A 22,713-nucleotide genomic window follows, 5' to 3' on the forward strand; every position below is an offset into this window, starting at 1 on the left:
GGCTGATATTTAATTGCGTCACCTGGTAGCTGGGAGGTCCCCATCTCCGGCCAGGGATGCCGAAACCCCACTGATCTCCACTGCCGCCTCTTCTGAGCTGGGAATTCTGTGGAGGCCCACTTCCGGTGTTCTCCTTCTCCCTCATGTTCTGTGCTCTTTTTCTCCTGCAATGAGGGAAAGAACAGACTTGTGAGTGAGTGTAATGATGTGGTCACCTGATTGATGCAGTGCATTTGGTGAGGGTGACTATCTGGGAGAGGCATGAAGTTGCATAAGGGTGAGGGTGGGTGGGAGTGGTGGATGGATAGATGGGGGGATTTGAGAAAGTTTTCCCCTCAGTGCCCCCAAACCAAAACTCATTCCAAATGACATCTTTAAGCTCAGTTTTTATATTTAGTGGCTTAACTTGGAGAATGTGGGAGGGGAAGGAAAACTCGGCTTATGCTTTCTCCACTGCTCAAGTCTCATTATGTAAGAATTTTCTGCCCACTTGCCCTTTGACTGGGCTTGTCGGAGTGCACTCTTTGGTATTTCTGGTTAGACTAAAGAGGATGGAAATTAAGACTTGACAAAGGGTTTTGACCTGAAACGTTGACTCTCTATTTCTCTCTCCACGGATGTTGCCTGGCCTGCTGAGTTTTTCCAGCATTTTCTGTTGTCATTTTGGAAATTAAGACTTCCATGCTGTGCATATCTCTTGCGTACACAGAATTTGTCAACAGGAGCTAGAACTCCTCAGCCCAATTAAAGTATCCAAACTTTGGGGATAGAGCAGAACTCAAGCCTCAGGAGAAGAACAGGTCCTTACGGGGAAAGACTTCATGGAAGCATTTCCAAGATACAGTGGCTAACTTTGTGGGTAAGTTTAATTGTTTTTGTTCCGAATTTATGTAGTTTTTTAATGTATAAATGTAACTTTAAGACATGCACTGGAATGTGTAAAACAGGAATCAGAAACGTAATTTGCACTTTTGAGGTGTGACTCCTTATGGATGTGTACTATCCCCGGGACTTTTAATTATATAGATAGAGTACATTGATGTCTGAGCAGTGCCATCAGAGATCGGTCAGTCTTATTGCACAAACCTGACGTTCATGCGTGAATTTATTGAAATATTCTTTGTCTCTGCAGATGATTCTTCTACATCCATTTCCTGGAAGTTACTCTAAGATCTTGTCACTTATTGTGTGGAGATAAAGGGAGGGACACAGATAGAAAGTCAATTAGAAAGCTAGGGGTCTGTAGTTTATACCTTAGTGTTTGAAATGACTGGAGGATTCCATGCTGTAGTGGGACTCTACACTGCCACCGTAGAAGCAGAAGAGTGCCAAAAACAAGGTCAGAAAATATCAGCTGCACTGGACAACGCTGACCCTATATCACCTCTCGTGCACACCCAGAACATGCAGGTGGAGGAAGTCATTCATAAATCGGCGATAATCGTCTCATTGCCTGTTGATCAATGACATAACTTATATGATTTATGCACCTTTTTGGCTGGGCATGGTTGATGCAGGTTTATTTTAGTTCATCTCACTTCACTGGTCATAAACCAGAAACTCTGGTCCTTGCTCTTGCATGTTGCCGCTCATACCTTTTTGAGTTCTCTAATAACTGGGGCTGCAGTGGTTGTGTGGCTAGCATCTAGTTTCATGGAGGCTGATGTTTCACAATATCCAAAATGTAACTATGGATGATCTTTCAAGCAGCGTGATCTCCCAAACTTCAGCTTGCCGTTAACAGTGAAAAATGTCCCACAGTGCTTTACAGAGCGTAAAGGAAAAAAATGAACAGCAATCTAAAGGCGATGTTAGAAGGGGTGACCAAAAGCTTGGTCAAAGAGGTGGATTTAATGAGGAGGGGGAGATGGAGAGGTTTAAGAGAATTGTGGGGCCTCTGCTGCTGAAGGCACAGCCAACCACGGTGCAACAAAGGAAGGAGGGGATGTACAACTGGCAGAAGTCAGAGGAATGGAAAGATTTAGGGAGGAATTTGCACACTGGAGAAAGTTTAGATAAGGACAGGCAAGGCCATGGAAGCACAAGCCAGGGAAGGGGACCACTAAGATTTGGATCACAGGTCACACTCACATTACCCAAATTGTAAGGTTTTTTTATTAAAGAGCTACAGTTTAAAGCATGATCAGATATTACTACATGCAATTGAAATAGATACAGTAGATATACAACCCGTGACAGATGAGGGCAATCTACGACCCTGGAACAGAACTAAACAACCGGACAGACGGTGAGGCAGTACGGTGGTCTCGGATTGGGTAGATACCTGCAGTCTGCTGCAGTGGTCACTTCCGTTGGGTCATCGCTCGAGCTGTTGGAGGTGTTAGGCCATCAGCCACCTCAGAGGCTAAACTTGACCAAGGTGTTAGGCCATAGCCACCTCGGGGAAGCCTTCGCCCCTAACTGCCTGATTTACCCTCTCGGTCGTCTATATTTATAGTTATTTCGGTGGGCTGGTGATTACCTGGTGTTCAATCATTTGTTCCCTGTCCTATTGTCCAATTACAAGGGAGAGGCTACCTATGACAGCCCTCTCCCAGCCTCGTGAGGTAATTTTCCTCTTTATCTCTGTTTTAAAGGTCTTGTTGCCCTCTCATAGACAGCTTGTTTATCCTACAGCTTCTTGCTGCATCCCTTATGAGCCTTAGTTATGCCCACTTGAAGGCCTGTTTTTGTGTTCTGACCTCGTAATTCAGCGCTCTCTACAGCTATTTTTCTGACATGACTGGAATCTTTGAGTCATCAACTTGGGCAAACTGCTGATCTAGAGAACCCATAAGACTATTATTTCTTTCAATCCACGATTTCTTATACCACTGAAGTGATGGGGTGGGCAGAGAATCCATTGGTAGAGGTGCTCTGTCTACAGATGGAGAGGTAAAAGCAGAACTAAGTGAGGACAGGCCCACTGAGCTGGACAGTGGAGGAGAGGTATTGGAGAAGAATGGTGTGTTTGACCATGTCGAAGGCTGCAGTGAGCTTGAGGAGGGTCAATGACCCATGGTCATATCATTTGTGACTTTTTTGGGCTATTTTGGTGATGTTGGAGGGGTAGAAATCTGATTGGAGGACTTTAAATGGACTTGTGGGAGAGATGGGCAAGGATCTGTGAGGTGACAACACATTTGAGGACTTTGGAGAAGAACGAGAGATTTGAGATGGAACAGTAGTTTGCAAGGACAGGGAAGCTAATAGTGGGATTTTTGAGGAGGGGTGTGATAATGGTTGGTTTTGAAAGAGGGAACCATTTACAATATGCAGTGGGATTGAGGGAGCAGGAGACTGGTTACCTAGATGTGATAGCTTGAAGAGGGCACAGGAGGAAATGAGGGAGAAGCTGGAGAGATTTGTAGGTTCAGGGCTAGGGCAGAGGGAAAGGTTTGTTTTGGTGAGCAAGGTGGAGGTCCAAAGGATTAGCAATTAGGAGTTTGAAAGTGCAGTTGTAAGTGAAGTGGAGGCAAGTTTTTCTAGGAGAGGGTGCAGAAGAAAGTGTGATTGGAAGAGAGATGCGGGTGGTGAGCAATACACGGAAGTGGTCGGAGATGGCCTTGTCTGATCCGGACAACAACAAATTGTAAATGTTGTCATTAGGAAGTATGTACATAGTAATGATTTGCTTGCAAGAGTGACGTATAGAATCTTGATTAAAGTTTCTTTTATCAAAACTTTGTACAGTGCCTTTTTGTCATCTTTATGCAAGTTCTTCATTTTGATCTCAAAATGTGTAAGCTTTTTCCACAAAAATGTTGCAATTGTGATTTTTTTCTGAAGTGTTCATTCGGAACACGAATACAAAAGGGTTTGTTGTACACATTGAAAGAAGCAGTAATGTTGAGGTGTCGGGTGGGTGAATTATCAGTGCTGCTTCATTGTAAGGTTTGAACACTTGTTTCACACTGGGAACAGTTGTGTCTTGGAGTATTACGTACCATGAGCCAGTAACCAATCATTATTCAGCCGTAGCTTTCAGCTCTGGTGGTACGAGGGATTTTCAAATATGTGTAAGTTAATTGGGTAGAAGCTAAATTGATGTTTTTGGTTTTGGCAGGACGTGATTTAACACTATTAAATCCAGATTGAATATGCAGCATAATCTTAACACTAAAATACTGTTGCTTAGAAAGCAATTTGTTCACATTTTCTCCAATCAATTTTTTGATTTTTCTGAAAGGGTCATGGCAATTTTATTGCCTTTTCTTTCCCATAGCAACAGGTTCTGTATGTGGTGTTTGTTTGTTGAGTACCATTGTCATTACTTTATATGGTTCAGGCTTTGTTTAAATGCCACTTTTTTCCCTTCCTGCTGGCTGTACTTCCATGGGTTTCCCCCTCCAGTACCTGGCTGTACTTCCATGGGTTTCCCCCTCCAGTACCTGGCTGTACTTCCATGGGTTTCCCCCTCCAGTACCTGGCTGTACTTCCATGGGTCCCCCCCTCCAGTACCTGGCTGTACTTCCATGGGTCCCCCCCAGCCCCCATTACCTGGCTGTACGTCCATGGGGTTCCCCCCCCCCCCCCCCCAACCCTAGTACCTGGCTGTACGTCCATGGGTTCCCCCAATATCTGGCTGTACTTCCATGGGTTCTCCACCCCCCCCCCCCCCCCCAAAGTACCTGGCTGTACTTCATTAGGTGACCCCCACAATTCCCACTCTTCATGTGAGCCTCGATGGTAAGACTATTCAACTGGGGCAGGGTTGTATCACAGCCATGCCTGATCCTGCTCTCATCAGACTCTAGCACGCTTTCCAGTGATCATAGTGATGTCCTTGGTTTCCCTGGGGTGGGGTGCTTGATTTCCCTCTCCCCACCCCAGGGACACCAAGGGCAACAGTAGCGCTCTTCTAGCCTAGCTGAGATCAACAAAGCCCCACAGGTCAGAAATCAGTCCTGGGATTTCTGGTCTTTGTGGCTCAGCTAGACGCTGCCTGTGTTAACTGAGGGAGCTACATGGTTACATCTTTAAACTGAGAAGTTAATTCCCTGAAATTTCACCAGACACTGTATTGTAATGAAATATTTGGTGTTTGTTAACTTCTGTTTAGAAGGTTTTAATTATTTCTAAATTGTATTCTTGAGTTATTGGTCATATCTGTGTGCTGAAATGTTATCGCTGTAAATGATTAAATGTGTAACTTTTTCTGCAGTCCCACGAGCTCCTGAGATAGACCCAGCTGAATGTCTGGTTGCTGATAATTGTGCTACTGTAGTGTGGAGAATGCCAGAGGAAGATAATAAGATTGACCACTACATACTAGAGTACAGGAAAACCAACTATGAAGGACCTCCTAGAGTTAAAGAAGAACGGAACTGGGACATCATTGATAACATCAAGGGCACTGAATACACATTACCAGGTAACTTCTGAGTTTTAAAAGTTGAAATTTTTAATTTTTTGGTTACTGGCCCAGAGATGCTTTGGCCTTCAGGCTGTGGCCATTTTGTTAATGGTCCACCGTCAGTCTGTCGGAGTTGTGGCTGTTTCAGCCTTATAGTTTCACATCAAGGAATTCAGTGGATATAGAATTGTTATGTGCTGCAAGAATACTCTGGGTTAATGGTCTTGTCTCCCTCCTGAAAAATACTTCTCTTTCCCTTTCTCCTCCCCACCCACTCTCTTTCTCCGCCCCCCCCCCCCCCCCCCAAAAAGAAAAAAATGAAGATAAGTGAAAATGACTCTTCTGATGATTGGAACAGCCATATGTGCAACATTCCCAGGCTGGGATGTGCGATCCCATTGCTTAACCTTGGAAGCAGTGGCAGTGCTAATGTTTACTTTCAGTGAAGTGGGAGAAAGTGACAGCGTTAGCTTTGGGAATGTGGCATAGCAGGCAGCCAAACTCTGGGGAGGGTCCTATCACCCCAGATCAGCATCTGTAAATAGTTCATTCACTTTTTAATGTCTTCTCCATTAAAAAGAAAACTTGCATTTTATATAGCGCCTTCCACGTCCTCTGTACATCCCAAAGCGCTTTACAACCAACGGAGTGCTTTTGAAGTGTAGTTACTGTTGTAATGTAGGAAATGCGGCAGCCAATTTGTACATAGCAAGCTCCCACAAACATTATTGTGATGATGACGTCATTTGTTTTAGTGATGTCGTTTGAAAAATAAATGTTGGCCAAGACACCGGGTGAACTCCCCTGCACTTCAATAATTTCATGGGATCTTTTACGTCCACCTGAGAGGGCAGACCATGCCTCGGTTTAATGTCTAATCTGAAAAACAGTATCCCCCAAGAGTGCAGTGTCTCTCAGTACGGCATTGAAGTGTCAACCTAGATTTTGTGCTCAAGTCACTGGAGTGGGACTTGAACGCACAGCCTTCTGATTCAGGCAAGAGTGCTACCACTGAGCCAAGGCTGTACACCTATTAGTTCTGATGTACTCAAATTTTCTCCAACATTGTACAACAGTTAATAGGTTTCAGATAAAGGAGATCAGGCAAAGTACTTTGCAAAATCTTATCTTACTGGCCTTTTAAAATAGAAATATTTGAGCAGCTAACAATTGGCAACATTAATTTATTGCCTGGAACTTTATGATAGACAAGTAGAAGTTCTCCCACTAATTAGTTCATTGTCTATAGCATGCTTGGAATGTGGGGTAGCTGGACTTTATATAATCATCACTTTATATAATCATCAAGGCAGCTGGGAAATTATATATTTTCCAATTTCAGGCACCCGGTCATCAAAAACTAGCAGATAAGTATAGAAGTCCAGCTGCAAAGTAAAGCTTCCTCTGCTCTGCCTCAACAAAGGTTTTCATCTGAGTCCAGAGCTAAACTATTCATTGCATTGGTATGGTATTTAAATTGCCCATTCTTGTAACGTCTGTGCAATGAGGTTGACAATTAGGGGCAGTTTAATTAATTCAAAAAATCTCTGGCAACATTACATTACATAGGATATACGGCACAGAAACAGGCCATTCGGCCCAACCAGTCCATGCCTGCATTTATGCTCCGCTCGAGCCTCCTCACGTCTTTCCTCATCTAAATCCATCAGCATAACCCTCTATTCCCTTCTCCCCTCATATGCTTGTCCAGCCTCCCCTTAAATGCATCTATACTATTTGCTTCAACCACTTTCTGTGGTAGCGAGTTCCACATTCTCACCACTCTTTGTGTAAAGAAGTTTCTTCTGAATTCCCTATTGGATTTCTTGGTGGCCATCTTATATTGATGGTCTCTAGTTATGTTCTTCCCCACAAGTGGAAACATTCTCTCTGTATCCACTCTATCAACATTTTTCATAATTTTAAAGACTTCTATTAGGTCACCCCTCAGCCTTTTTTCAAGAGAAAGGAGACCCAGCCTGTTCATCCTTTCCTGATGTATATACCCTCGCATTTCTGGTATCATCCTTGTAAATCTTCTCTGCACCCTCTCCAGTGCCTCTATATCCTTTTTATAATGTGGCGACTAGAACTGTACGCAGTACCGTGTGGTTTAACCAAGGTTCGATACAGGTTTAGCATAACTTCCCTACTTTTCAATTTTATACTTCTAGAAATAAACCCTTTTTTTAATGGCCTTGCTAACCTGCGTCGCAACATTTAGTGATTTGTGTATTTGTACTCCTAGATCCCTTTATTCCTCTATACTCCACCTAGACTCACACCCTCCAAGTGATAAGTAACTTCCCTATTCTTCCTTCCAAAATGTAATACCTCACATTTATCTGTGTTGAACTTCATTTGCCAATTATATGCCCATTCTGCAAGTTTATTAATGTCCTCCTGTAAGTTGTTGCAGTCCTCCTCAGTATTGACTATCCACCACCCCCCCCCCCCCCCAAAATTTGGTGTCATCCACAAATTTAGAAATTGTGTTTTTGATTCCTAAGTCTAAATAGCTACCTTTTACTCCTACTTTCCTGAAGCCAGCCAGCAATCCATTCTGCTACTTGGCCCCTGACTCCGCATTCTCTGACCTTGTTCATCAGTCTATTATGGGGTACCTTATCGAAGGCCTTTTGAAAATCCAGATAAATTACACCTACAGCAATACCATTGTCTACTCGCTCAGTTACCGCTTAAAAAATTCAATAGGGTTGGTCAAGCAAGACTTTCCCTTTTGAAATATAATATTTACAGCTTGTTACACTATTAAAGAGTGACAGTGTAAGTTTTCCATTTCATTATGTCCCAAGTTCCAGTCAATTCTAGAAATATAGAAGCTTTGAAAACTTAGAAGACTGCATGGAATTATGGTCAACAGGATATCTTCAGACATATTTCTGCAATATAGAAGGACCTGCTGTACTGTTTATGGATTCCATATTTTCTCCAGAAGATTGATTATCCATTGTCTCTTCACTGTGCATCTGAACAGGCCCCCTCCACAACCCCGCTCCTTGCCTTTTTTTTGTGGAGTAGCTGACATTCTACTCGAGAATTACTTGCGTAACAGTTCTCGCTGACGAGAGCAAATTTAACTGCTCTCAGTTTTGAAATTTTGTAAATTGTCTAATAAAATCAAAACTAGGTTACAGAGCATGTGGAAATTGGATTTGGCATTATAACTAGGACTAAATCTAAACTGCATTCTTATTTGTTCCTCTGAGTGTTGGTGGATAGGGAGGGTTTATGGCAGTGAAGTAGAAAGGGGGAGGGCTCCAGTGTTTAATGCCAGAGGGAAATGTTCATATTTCACACATTTAACCGATGAGGGTGGAGCATTGTTCACTCATGGTCTTACTTTGTTCTCCAGGACTAAAGTTTGAAACCAAATACATGAACTTTCGGGTCAGAGCATGCAACAGGGCTGTGGCAGGAGACTATTCCGAACCAATAACCTTGGAAACAAAAGGTGACTCCTTTGCAATGTTTCACATTTATTCCCAATCAGTAAATTGTAGGACTACTGTTCAAGAACTGCACTTCAAAGGATTATTGCTTTCTATGGGCAAAATAAATGTGAATGTATAAGTAGGTTTCATTTTAAAATTGAAACTTTATACAGGAAAGTAAAGGTTAATAATTCAATGCTTTTATAATCCTTTTGTAATGATTTGTTCCCAGACTCTGTCGTAGCATTACGACTGCCTAATGTTTCATTGTTTCTTTCAAATAATGTTCATTACACTTTTTGTTTTTATTCATGCATCCTTCATTCACTGTAGGAACTTGGTCCAGCTTGTTGGTTCGAGAGATATTAAGCATAGCACATAAATATGATTTAAAATGTATTATGCACCAGTTCATTATTGTAAAGTCTGTGGGTTGTTTAGTTAATTAATACACAGACTCCAAGAGTAACTTAAAACAGGACTTTACTATTCGAAGGTCGGGGCGAATCTGCCCAATAACTCCTGGCACAACACTTATATACTGGTGTGGTCACTGTCGGTATTACCGTATACAGAAGCCAAACAAAGTAGTGCCACACCTAAAATAGTTCTCTTAAAGGTGAACGGTTACATACAATAGTTCTCTTAAAGGTAGACGGGTACATACACTACAATCCTCCCTTTTTAGCTTACAACATACTTATTCCCCATTAAACATAACATATAATCAACTTCATGTAAAACAATTCACAGATATAGTCTCTGCGGGAAACAGTTCACAGATTCAGTCTCTGGTCTTGACTCGGTCCGAACAACATCTCTGTGGTGTAGCCGGTTCACATTGCTAGCGTGACTCATCCAATAGTCTTTCCCTTGGCTTAACAGCTTGAACTTCCGTCCTGCTGAACCAGCAGTGCAGACTTTTACAAACAGCTGGACTGCCTTGGTAATTTTTCCTACTTTCCAACTGATTTGGCCCCCCTTCGTGGGGCCCACGTGCATGATCTGATAGAAGTGATAATGATTTAGATGGTTATCGTCTTCTGCTTCGTCTTTTTCTTTTCTGCTTCTTGGAGACTCTCGGGGCTCCCTTATCCGCTGCCAGCTGTAGCGCCACCATCTCCCTATGTTCCTTAGACTTTAAGTGCTTCATCCTGATTTCTGCACTTTGGGAGTTTTCATCACAAGCTGGGCAGACAAGTCATCGTAATATTCCGTGTCACTCAATAGGTCATGGTAATATTCGGTGTCGTCCTGAGCTAGTCTAGCGAGAGGGCCTGCTACTTCTTCCGTACCCAACTGGACGTTAGCCGACTGTTGTTCCCTCCCTAGACATCTTTCCTGAAGAGACTTCTTCATGCGTTCATATTCATCCCGCTCTTCCTGGGTTTCCTGCAAATCCTTCACTAATGACCTCGTTTGTGATTTCAATACTTCCCCTTCCCTCGGGGATTGATTGATCAGGCTATTCAATCCTTCTACTGGAGCAGCTGTTTCAACATTCTGCTGTTCACATTGACATGATTCAGCGTACTTTTGGCATCCCTGTAAAATCTGTGTTGCAACCTCAGCTATTTCCATAACTTTTGAGAGCTCCGAACTTCCCTTTGAAGATTGAAGCTCGTGTTCAGATTGTTCCCATTGTAGAGTCTTGTCCTTCAGCATATGAAGGAGTTGGCTGACCGTTAACTCTTCCACGGGAACACTGTGGGTCAGGGTCTTCACCCTTTCATCCACCTTTTCCTCCAATGCTTTCACCTTCTTTTCCTCTTGTACTTTGGCTTCCAGCGCTCGGAGAAGTTGCGCCTTGATGCTCTCTAGCTCATGTTCAGAGGCCATTCTTACAGTCTCTGTTTCTTACAGTTCCCTTTTCTCCCACTGGACGGATTCCCAGTTGAATCTGTTCTTCAAGTTGTTGAATCTCGGTCATTGCCGCCCCATATTTGTCTTGGGTTTCCTTTAATATTTTTATGAGTTCTTGGACATCTTGTCTTTCATGTTCTGCCATGTCTTTCACCTCTAATTTCTCATCTATGGATGGAACTTCTACCGATGAGTCTGTCTTGGCCTTGAGCTCATCAAGAATTTCCTGCAGCCTTTGGACTTCTTGCTCATGTTCAACCTTCAGTTGCTCATATGCTTCCACTGAAACTAGCTTTTCGGAGGTTGCCGAGTTAACCCCTTCCAGAATTGTAGCCTGGGCCTGTTCATACTGTTCCTTCAACTTCTCACACTCTGCTTGTAAGGAGTCGTAGAGAAGAACTGGAATAAAATCCTGGCTTCCTGAAGATTCCTCTTCATTTGCTTCTTCCTGCAAATGTTCTAACTCCTGAACAGCATAAGGGAGATGTGATCGGTAATTGGTCACGATGGCTCTATGGTCGCTCTCTGCTTGAGCTAGCTGCTTCTGTTGTCTTTCCAGATTCTCCCATTCGGTGTCATAGAACTTTTTCATTGTTTTCATCTCTTGTACGAGACGGTAACTCAATTGTTCTAATTGTTGTCGTAATTTGAAATAAGTTTGAGTCCGAGCTCGGTGTTCTTCCGTCATGGATATGTCCATAACTTGAACAGGCTCAGAATTTTCTGTCAATCTAGGTTGTCGTTGTTCGGTGGAGTTCTGTTCTGAAACTTTGTTCTTCTCTGGAGCATAAGCCTTTATGCATGCCTTCGTTTTTCCAACCTTCGTCGGCAAGTCCATTTCAGCCTTGTCTTTCATATTTGGGTTGGTCTTATCGTCATCCGTTTCAGAATCTGAGCTGATTGTCTGCCCCGAGTCCTCACTCGTTATGGCTTTTAGATAGTGCCATTCCATGTCTATTTTCTTGATCCACTCCCGCCCTAGAAGTGGTGGTCCTCCCTCATGTAGTACGTAGAAGTTCATTCTTGGGTGTTCTTTACCCCTATCTCTCACTTTGACTCTTATCTTTCCCATGGGGTATACTTTATGCCCCGTGTATGTCTGCAATACGAACTTGGTATCTCTTAAGGGTATATGTGAGAATAGCCGGTGGTAATCCCTTCGATTTATGACTGATAGAGCTGATCCAGTGTCCAACTCCATTTTCACTTGGATTCCAGCTATTTTTAGCATGACCCAGATAGTTTGTAGGTCAGCTTCCTTACTCACATTGTGAATTCTCAGACTACCCAGCTCCTGGCCGTTTGGGTCTGAGTCTGAATTCTGTTCGTCTGAACTCTTCTCAGCCGCCTTGTGTACCTTGTTGTACTTTTCCTGTGATGGCTTCCTTTGGTTGTTGGTCCTTTGGTTGTTGGTCTTCTTCCCTGACCGGCATACCTTAGCTATGTGACCCAGTTTGCCACATTTCCTACATTCCTGGTTCTTAAACCAGCATTGGTTCTGGTCGTGTGTTGTCTTCCCACAACGATAGCATTTTGTTGTTGTCGAGGTAATTTGATCCACACTTAGTGCTGCTGTCTTTAGCTGCATTTCCGCAGTTCCCTTCGCTGCGGCTTCGTGCGATGCTGCAATAAGGACAGCCCTGTCAAGTGTAAGGTCGTTCTCTTCGAGTAGTCGCTTTTGCGTTCCTTCCTTTGCCAACCCGCACACGAACTTGTCTCGCAATGCCTCTCAGATTCCTTCCAAACTGGCAGTATTTCGCTAGTCTACGCAGTTCGACCAAGTATTCTGCGTTGCTTTCGTCTTTCCGTTGCGTTCTTGCATAGAATTTGAATCGTTCCGCCAACATCAACGGTGTGGGGTTCAAGTGATCCTTCAGAACAGCCACAATATCACCGAAAGTCTGATCCGCCGGTTTAGCTGGTGATAGTAGATGCTTCAAGAGCCCGTATGTCTTCGCGCCCATCGAGTTTAGCAAGGTTATAGCTTTGTCGTCATCTTCTATTTTATTGGCCTCACAATAGATCTCAATGCGTTCCACATACGTGGCCCAGTCTTCTACCTCGGAATTAAAATCGTTGATGTTACCACGCTTAGGCATCGTCCTCTCTTCCTGATAACACCACGAATTATTTCTTTAAATTTTCTTTTTTTTCCCAAGATGGCGGTTTCCCGCGCTTATCTTCTCTCCCCGCCCACTTCAATGGCGGTTTCCCGCTTCTGTCTTCTTCCCCGCCTAATGGCGGCTTCCCGCGTTTCTTCCCTGGCGGGAGGGGTACACACTCCCCACGGGCGACGGCCGCTGGCTTTCAGGTTCACAGCCTGCGCGTCGGCTTCAGTGCTTTCCCTTTTCTCGGCAGGGCAACCGGCGCTGGGTACACCCCGTTGACGGCAAACAGTTTCAGCCGCTGGGCTGGCTCTCGCTCAGTTCCCCTTGCTCGGACTCTGTCTCTCTCCCGCTCGCTCGGCTCTACCGGCGCTGGGTACACCCCGTTGACGGAGAACAGTTTCAGCCGCTGGACTGGCTCTCGCTCAGTCTCCCTTGGTCGGCTCTGCCTCTCCCGCTCGCTCGGCTCCCAATCGCGCCTCCCAGCCCTCTCGCAGTCCGGTGCTTCCCTCCCCGGCTGCGGCTGAGTTTATCTTTTCCCGCGCCTACGTTCCCGGTCGCAGCGCTTCGTGGCTTCGGTCGCTGCCCGGCCTTTATCGCCGGTCGCGGTCTAGCTGTCTCACGACGCCGTTGCGTCCCCCAGCCTGTCTGTACCGCGGCTCCCTTGCTCCACGCTGCCCCAGTCTCAGCGCCTCTGGGCCCGACTTCTGTCCGGCTCCTTTCCCCCTCGACCGTGGTCGAGTGCACCGCCCTTATCCTCCGGTTATTCTTTTTACTTTCCCTTACTCACAGTCACCGTGGCCGCCTTGCTTCTCATGCTGATCGGCTCACTCCTCACCGTGGCAGAAGGGACAGTCAGTGCCTGTTGCTGATGGAAGTCTTTGTCTCTAAATTCTTCCTCCTTTCTAGTTCTGCAGCCTCGAGTTTTTTTTTCAGCAGAACGACGAGGGCGGTTGCCTCTTCTCGACGCTCGTTAACTGCTTCGGAAGTATTTGCCGCAGGGTACGATCGGACTCGTCGCCACTGTAAAGTCTGTGGGTTGTTTAGTTAATTAATACACAGACTCCAAGAGTAACTTAAAACAGGACTTTACTATTCGAAGGTTGGGGCGAATCTGCCCAATAACTCCTGGCACAACACTTATATACTGGTGTGGTCACCGTCGGTATTACCGTATACAGAAGCCAAACAAAGTAGTGCCACACCTAAAATAGTTCTCTTAAAGGTGAACGGTTACATACAATAGTTCTCTTAAAGGTAGACGGGTACATACACTACAATTATCTGTTGCAGATGATCATGAAAAGTCTCACTTTAAAAGGGGTGGGATTGCTGGAGTGAACCAGCCAATCAGCAGCTGCCAATTCCTACCAAATGAGAAGACCAGCATTGGGGTCCACTGATACTTTCTCGTCTAGTCTCTCCGAGCACCATTACAGGTCAAACAAAATACACCCAAAAAATTATCTCCAATCTTACCAGCCCATCTCTTGGAGAGAGAGTGCATTTTTACCCTGAATAAACCAAACAAACACTGATGCCATGGAAAGCTGTCAGCACTTCAGCTGATGAGATCACCTTTAACCAGCCCACCTTTATCAACTCTAGCTCTGCACTATAGGCATTGGGCGGACTGGGCGATACCAGAGAAGGTGTCTCTGTTAGCCTATGTGTCCTAGGGCATTCCTGTTCTCCCTTTGAAATGTTCACCTGATTCCTTCCTTGGGGAAGTGTTGCCTTCTCTTGGAGAATCATATTCAGCAATTGGTACAGGACAGGCTAAACGAACACTCCAGGGGTACTGTTCAGAACCTTGGCAGCTCTCCTCCAAATGTTGCAACCTCCAACTTGTTGCAGATTCTTTATGCCCATCTTGCTGTGGACTGGGAACCCAGGCATTGAAGGTTGTTTGTGCCCTGTGGCAGAACGGCATTAGGCAATTGATAACAGGTAGCAAAATAGCTGCTGGAGTCCCTTCCTCACTACTGCTCTCTTGAGCATCCAGTTTTAGGCCGTTCCAGTGGTTCCAGGTCTATTTCCCAAGCTGTGCTTAATCAGATATTGATTGGCAGTGTTTTATAAAGAAGCTACGTGAAGTGCTCTCACTTCCAGAGTCAGTTTAAATTTAGTTAATGAATAAAACAACCCTTTTCTTTTTGCAGAAGTGTTTTGGCAGCAGGGTATCTATTTCCTCGAGGGCCATGCTTCTGAATCTGGACTGCATTTGCATGGCTCTTACAATGTGTGACTGATGCTCGAATAAAGAAAGTTAGGTTGCTTAACTTGTAGGCTTTTCATGTATTCGATACAGGTCTTCATGGCATCCTTCACATACCTCTGGCTTTCCTAAGATTGTTTAGCTTAGTTGGGAATTTTAGCGAGAGGTCAGTAGAGATTAGCTTCTGGTCATAAATAAACAGGTAATATTGCATACATCCTGGGGCTTCACACAAGGTGGAAGCAGGAGTGTATGTACATCATGTAGATGGGCATGTTTAGCACTTGGCTTCCTCAGAACCAATCGAGTTTGGCCTAGTTCCTATAGTATTTGAAGAATTAAGACAACTCTACAAAGTAGGTAGTCTAGCTTTCCATTGCCCTACTCCCTCCCAAAAAAAAGCTTTCTGAGCTTCAGAAATGTTTCAGGATTCCAGATGTCTTTGAAATGAGCATGCCATTTGTCTGCTTGAGCCTCTCCCATGGTCTTTGTCTTTCCAGAATCCTCCTCCCCCTAAAACCAATTGTCCATACTTGCACGGTGCTTCATCTTCCTATGGCTGAAAGCCAATAAGTCCCTCAGTAAAAGCCGACTGTTTTGACTCTTAAGTTGCAGTTAGGTTTGAGCACTCACCAATTTATTTTTGGAGTTTGAGCTCTGCTGGTAGAGCATTATGTTGCTGCAGATTTATCAAGGTTGTACTTTGTAGAATTTAATTTATATTTCTTGTTGAATATTTTCATTGTATTGCATGAAATATGAATTATTTTAATGTGAAAGAATGTAAAGCTTTGTTTTTGGAATGCCATTTCGCTTTATTCTCTGATGTCTTAAAATGTTGATCAAAGTTAGTTTTGTACCAATTTGTTCATAGGTTTCAACTTTAGCTTTGATGGCACAACTTCACACCAGAACTTAAAAGTTGATGATTTTAGCGTTGAATGGGACTCTTCAGGGGGAAAAGGGCAGGAGGGTAAAGTAAGAGGAAAAGAAAACAAGGGCAGGTAATTATTTTATTGTGTCCACTTCTTTTGTTCAGAGCAAAAATACCAAAAAGTTTTGTATCTAATAAACTGTCGCTGTTTTCCAGGACCATAGTCTGTGGATTTAAACTACTGCAGGAGAGGTTATAGTATCAACAGCTATATTTGAAGATATTTATGTAATGAAAAGAATTAATCCAACGAACTTGTACCACTAAAGTGCAAGTTATATGGAAGAATCTATTTAGTAGTTGGTGGGTTCAGTACTGTGCACATTTCAGGTGGATGTATTGTGAATATTTGATCTAAAGCAGGAAATGTTTGGCTTCCTAATTTTTGCCCTGACTTGCAGGATCCGCCACCATGCACAGTTACAAGCTGTCGCTGGGAATTTCCACGGGCTTTTCCCACTCCATTGCTGTAATTTTTAGAAATACCATTTCTGTGTGTGAACAGAGTTTTGGCAAAGTTACTGCAGCGGAGCGGGAGAAGCCTGTGGAACTTCTGGGTGGGTGTACAATACCATTTTTCTGCTCCCAGGATCCATTATGATTACGAAGAAACAGAAAGTTAGTCCTCCCTTGTATACCCAACATAGGAACAGGAGTAGGCCATTCCGCCCCTCAAGCCTGTTTTGCCATTGTCGGATCAAACCTGAGCTTTAAGTTATAAACTTGCACGGTACCAATAGTGTTCTCTCGCCACCACCACCCCTCCCCCCGGCCCGTAATATACTGTGGGGAAAATATACAGGGTACCCACAAGTCCAGTGATGTAATGAAGTACATGTTCAGATCCTAAATCCTAAAATTGGTAATACCCTTTCTCCTACATCATATGCCACCACTGCTTTCAAGTTTAATTATCTTTGGAAAACTTCTGGACGCTGGATACTGCAAAGGTAGGGAAAATATACAAAGTAATCACAGAACAAATTTAAGGGGCAGTCCATTGTCAGGGTTCATACAAACAGGAGTCATTTGGTTTGCTCTTGCAATCTGAACCCTTGATTGTAGTGCCTTAAAATCCACTCTGATGACCATTATCCTTTGTAGTTAACCAGCAGCAAAGTGTAATATAGCACTAAAAATCTGTCCATATGCAATTTTATTAAAATTTTCCAAAAGTGTTTACATAACGTATTGTGCTAATCTCCTTATTTTCATCATCTCACAGTGGCCAGGTTTCCTTGGTGAAGAACAATATGAGGTGAAATATGATAGTTGCATAGTTTGAGCTTAGCTGGTAGTGGTAGCACACTGATAACCATACTTGTATTTCCTCTACTAATGGGAATAGTGTGGAACTGATCTGCCAGCCTTATCATCAGTCCTTTCAATTTTCTTAATGGTTTGGAATGCATCTGCTTTGTACAGGTTGCAGTTGAGTACACCTACTCTTGATTAATTTAGGGTGTAGGGAGTCTAATTTCAGTTGCCCCCAGTTAATGATCTCTGGCTCTTTAGATTTGATATTTAGCCCCCTGATGACTGATCAGCGTTCCTTTCCCTGCCATTTTTAACCAGTAAATATATGAAAGCAACTAGAAATTGATTCCCGTGTACTTTAAAATCCTAGTGGGGGTATCAATTAAATATATTGTAATAAAAGCAAAATGGCTTAAAATTAAACTAATAGATACAGTGCCTTACTATTGAATACAAATGTATAAAACTCAAGAAAATATCATGAATTCTAGTAAAAGGATAAATCTGTTTCAGTAGAAATGAATGGTGCAACATCCAGTAACTTTTCTTTCAGACGATGAAATGATCCGTGTTCCTGTGGATATGTATGGTAACAGCTGGTAGAACAGTGCTCAGCATTTTCTTGTTTGCTACATGGATGAAGTACTGACTTGCAGATTCTGTGTTGTGCTACCTGTTCTGTGCAGAGTGATAGGGAATCGTAGTTTCTACCTGCCAATTCGATTTACAGTGTCTTTACCACCTTTTCCCTACTAAAATGCCTGATTAACACTAATTTTTAATTTAAACAGAAAATGCTCAGCAAGTCAGGCATCTTGTTTTAAGCAAGTACAGAGGCGGGGATGGGGGTAATTAAATGACAACGGGTGATGGTGCAAGGCAAAAAGGGTGTTAATGGGACAAGTAAAGAAACAAAAGATAGGTCTAGAGGCGCTATAAATGGCAACAGCAGAATCATTACCAGCACCTGCTGCCTGAAAAAATGGGAGCAGTGGTTATGATCTGAAATTGTTGAACTTGATGTTGAGTCAGGAAGGTTCTAATCAAAAGATGAGGTGCTGGTCCTCGAGCTTTTGTTGAGCTTCATTAGAACAGTGTAGGAGGCTGACGTCAGAGTGGTAGGGGGACACAGAATTAAAATAGCAGGCGAATGGAAACTCGGTCATTCTTGCAGACTGAACGGAGGTGTTCAGCAAAGTGATCACCCAATCTGCATTTGGTCGCCCCAATGTAGAGGAGACTGCATCGTGAGCATCGAATACAGCATACTAAATTGAAAGAAGTACATCGCTGTTTCACCTAGAAAGGAGTGTTTGGGGTCCTGGATGGTGGGAAGGGAGGAGGTGAAAGGGCAGGTGTTGCATCTCCTGCACTTGTGTGGGAAGCAGGTGTTGAGGGTGATGGAAGAGTGGACTAGGATTTCTCAGAGGGAACTGTTCCTTCGGAACGCTGGGAGGGGAGGGAAAGATTTGTTTTGTGGTGGCATCATGCTGGAGGTGGCGGGAATGGTGGAGTCCAATGAAGCTCAAGGAACAGCACCTCATCTTATGATTAGGCGCTTTACAGCCTTCCAAACTGCACATAGAGTTCAACAATTTCAGATCATAACCACTGCTCCCATTTGTTTCGGACAGCAGGTGCTGGTAATGATTCTGCTATTTCCATTTACACCTCCTCATGACCCATCTTTTGTTTCTTTACTTGTCCCATTACCACCCCCTTTTGCCTTGCACCATCACCCTTTAGTCATTTAATTCCCTCCTCCATCTTTCCCTGTCTCTGTACTTGCTGTTACATCTGTAACATTTTCCAGTTCTGATGCAAGATCATTAACCTGAAACGTTAACTCAGTTTCTCGCTCCACAGATGCTGCCTGACCTGCTGAGTATTTCCAGCATTTTCAGTTTATATTTCAGATTTCCAGCATCCACAGTATTTTGCCTTTGTACAAATTTTTAATGACGACTCCTGTTACCCAAATAATTGAGTGAGAAAGTGGCTTTAAACAACGACGGTGTCCGCAGTGTTTATGTTGTTGTCTTTGCACACAAAAAACAAATTAATTTCAAAAGTAAAATTAATACGTTTTTACTCAGTTTTAATATATAGTTTTTGTGTATTTTAAAAGCGGTTACAATTATTACTTCAGAAATTAATTTCACCAGTGACTTGGCAGACAAAATAACGAGTGGCTTTTATACAATTAGGGCTTTTTCGCAGCACTTTTAAGTTGTGTACACAGCAAAAGGACAGTTTCTATAAGCAAACAGTCTTAAGAATTGAACCTTGCAACCTTATGCATATTGTGAATGGGAGACTGTATCACCAGATTAACAGTTATCGTTTTACCATGGTATTGCACACCAGAGATCATATGGGATCACAAGTCCCATTCACCCATCACACCTGTGCTCGCTGACCTACATTGGCTCTGGGTCCAGAAATGCCTCAATTTAAAAATTCTCATCCTTGTTTTCAAATCCCTCCATTGTTTCGCCCCTCCCGATCTCTGTAACCTCCTCCAGTCCTACAACCCTTGGAGATTTCTGCGCTCCTCCAATTCTGGCCTCTTGCGCATCCCTGAATTTAATCACTCTACCATTGCCAGCCGTGCCTTTAGCTGCCTAGGCCCCAAGCTCTGGAATTCCCTCCCTAAACCTCTCTGCCTCTCTAACCCTTTCTTCTTTAAGATTCTCCTTAAAACCTACCTCTTTGACCAAGCTTTTGGTCATCTGGCCTAATATCTCCTTATGTGGCTCGATGTCAAATTTTGTTTGATAACGCTCCTGTGAAGCACCTTGGGACATTTTATTACATTAAAGGTGATACATAAAAGCAAGTTGGCGTTGGGATACACGCCATGCGTACTTGTCCACTCCAAAAGGCAGTAAGTATCACTCGTCAACTGTTGTGTTCAACCTAGAACTAATGTAGTCAAATTTAAGAACAGAAGAATGTAGCAGGAAGCGAACTGTACGATTCTTGCCTTGCAGAGGGCATGAACAGCTCCAAAACAAAGTCCATTCTTCTCAGTAGCTCTTGATAGAGTCCCTGAGATGTTGGGGCTGATTGTAGCTCCCAGCAGGAGTGGGTGGCAATCCCATGTGGGAATCTTTGGTGGAGATCTGGCAGATTTTAACTGCTGGGATTTCTTTGAATGCCACCAGTCAGCTACTCACCCGGGGCAGCAGAGGCTCCTCTTAGCCCCATTAAGGATTTTTTTTTAAACTTTCCTTTAAATGGCCTCACTGGTTTCCCGACAGCTTCACTTGGCAGGGTGGCCACAGCAGGTGCCCCACTCAAGCAGGTTAAAATGCCACGACGCACATGGGACCCCAATTTGCATTTATTAATGAGGCTCCCGCTGGCGTTCAATGGGAACCTCATCCACCATCAAAACTGATGGCGTTACAATGGGGAATCAGTTGGAACTGAGCGGGATAAGGAGCAGTTTGATTTTTAACTATTCTCCCGCTCCTTTATGGGGACAGTTAAAACTCCTTGTTATGTGGGCAATGACTCCAGGGAACTCCTGTTCGCTGTCTCACCTGGAATAGGCTGTGTGAAGCAGAGAACTGAGGATCCTAAGGCTGCCGCCCTATTGTATGTCTGTCTTCACATTGAGGCAGGCTCATTTGAGGATTAAACAGAATCTTCTCAATGGTCGGGCAATTAAGATGATGACTATTTCTAATACTTAACTATGTGAGGGGTTAACCGACTCCTGAACACAAGGTGATCTATTTGCTCCTGATAACTGACTCCAGCCGGTAATTTCATCTGCTTCTCCCAGTCTGCCAACTTGAATACAATAACCACTCCTTAATGGACTTGATGTGAAAATCAAATAATTTATAAATATAATTAACCTCTGAGTATAGGCAGCATTAAATGAGGAAACCATCTAGGACTGATAGTTCTGCTGGAAATGCCACTATCTGGATAGTTTATTTGTTACCCTATGACAGAGACAAAGAAATTCTTTAATCAGATTGGATGCATCTTTAAGAGGTAATTTTTTATTGAAGTTGCATCAGTTATTTGGGACATACCCATTCTTCCTACAAATTGAACCAAACCAAATTCTTTCAAAAATGTAACTTTAGCGCAGTTTGGATCTCCATTTCACCCAGCCCTACATGCCAGTTCTCTGGAGACAACTAGAGAAAACTTTTTTGCAAGTACAAAACCTTTACATGCATTGTTGGATATTGTCCGTGCACACAGGCACCTAACCTGTTCAATAAATTTTGGATGCACCCGTGTACATTTCTGTGCTACGGTAACTTTTAATATCTATTCACGGAAAATTTTAGCAGCCATCCCGTGATTGAAGTGCCCTTTTTGGCATGGCTGTGTTAGCTACAGATCTGTACATACTGAACAGCGTTTTGAGCGACCGTATGCTGAACACTACAGTTTATAGACAATGCATGAACTGTGTGTTTTAAATGCAACGCATTGTTGGGGGTCTGAGGCTGCATTACAAATGTGCTTTTCTAATTCTTGAGCATGCTTTGCATTAATCTGAATCAAATAAAATCCAGGTTGCTGCTGGAAACCTGCATTTGGTGCAAGACTCAAACCTCAAGTTATCAAGGTGCATCTTTGAGTGTTAAGATCTTTTCAGTTTTAAAAATGTGTGCCTCTTCATATAACTGCCTCAAAATGTTGTGTGTGTTTCCAAAATGGGCTTTGCACAGCTTTCTTGGGTACTTAACGCCCAAGCAATTTCAAATATTTCACTTCAGTGGTGGAGCTACTTGAGATTTGGTCAGTGTATATTGACAAATATTCAAGAGATGGAGGTTAACTGTCATATAGCTACATCACAGTTAGTACATTTCTACTCACTCAAACAGCATTTTAAAAACAGAAAAAAAACATAATTTAAGTAAATTCTGATTTTTATTTCCATAAAACGTACTAAATTTCTAATATTATTTGGGGCAGAAATGATATTGCTCTCTTCAAATGATTAACACAGTAAAAGTGCACACTTTAAAATGTTTTGATCTTTTGGTGTCCAGTGCATACTCATGGAACTTTTTGCATGTTACAAATTACTGAGTGTGTCTAGACAAAAGTTTTTGTTTTGCCCCTATTCCATCATATTTATTAGGGCTGCCCCAGGATTGCCCATACATAACTGCAACAATCCAGGAAGGATTTAGATGTATCAAATACAGTTGAACATCAAGTACAAGTGTTTTGTGCAATGTCTTCTCAAAAGTAGCTGTGGTTATCGGGTCTTCTGCTATAGTAATTAAGCTCTGTAAATAATGACATCAAATTATGATTTCATATTTATAAAAGCATGCCTCTAATTAAAAACTGCTTGCACTTGACCCTGTAAGTGACTGTACAGGAGCACTGGTCTGCTTCATACAGTAGAATTTACCCAGCCTTTTTCAGTTTGTTTCATGATTAATGCTTGCTTTACAGAAACGCTTCAAATGTGTACGTAGGTTTCAAAACTACTAACTGATGGAGATTGTTTCAAAAGTCTTCACTTTGGTCCCAAG

General features: G+C 43.1%; 1 protein-coding gene across 12 annotated transcripts in view; it reads left to right on the top strand.

The window, feature by feature from the left end:
* Positions 1-22,713, top strand: part of LOC147124203 (FSD1-like protein) — a 93,568-nt gene that overhangs the window by 55,537 nt on the left and 15,318 nt on the right. For 4 of the 12 annotated variants that reach the window (XM_085983798.1, XM_085983771.1, XM_085983838.1 and 1 more), the window contains exons 7-11: positions 5,165-5,374; positions 8,733-8,831; positions 15,872-16,001; positions 16,088-16,123; positions 17,157-17,189. In XM_085983798.1, the coding sequence (XP_085839924.1) occupies positions 5,165-5,374; positions 8,733-8,831; positions 15,872-16,001; positions 16,088-16,123; positions 17,157-17,189 (508 nt within the window). The remainder of the gene's footprint in view (positions 1-5,164; positions 5,375-8,732; positions 8,832-15,871; positions 16,002-16,087; positions 16,124-17,156; positions 17,190-22,713) is intronic. The other 8 variants (XM_085983832.1, XM_085983825.1, XM_085983802.1 and 5 more) reach the window with 3 other exon arrangements.

Source organism: Somniosus microcephalus, chromosome 1 (genome assembly GCF_052327205.1).
Source record: "Somniosus microcephalus isolate GS21.2 chromosome 1, FLI_Smic_1.0, whole genome shotgun sequence".
NCBI lineage: Eukaryota > Metazoa > Chordata > Chondrichthyes > Squaliformes > Somniosidae > Somniosus > Somniosus microcephalus.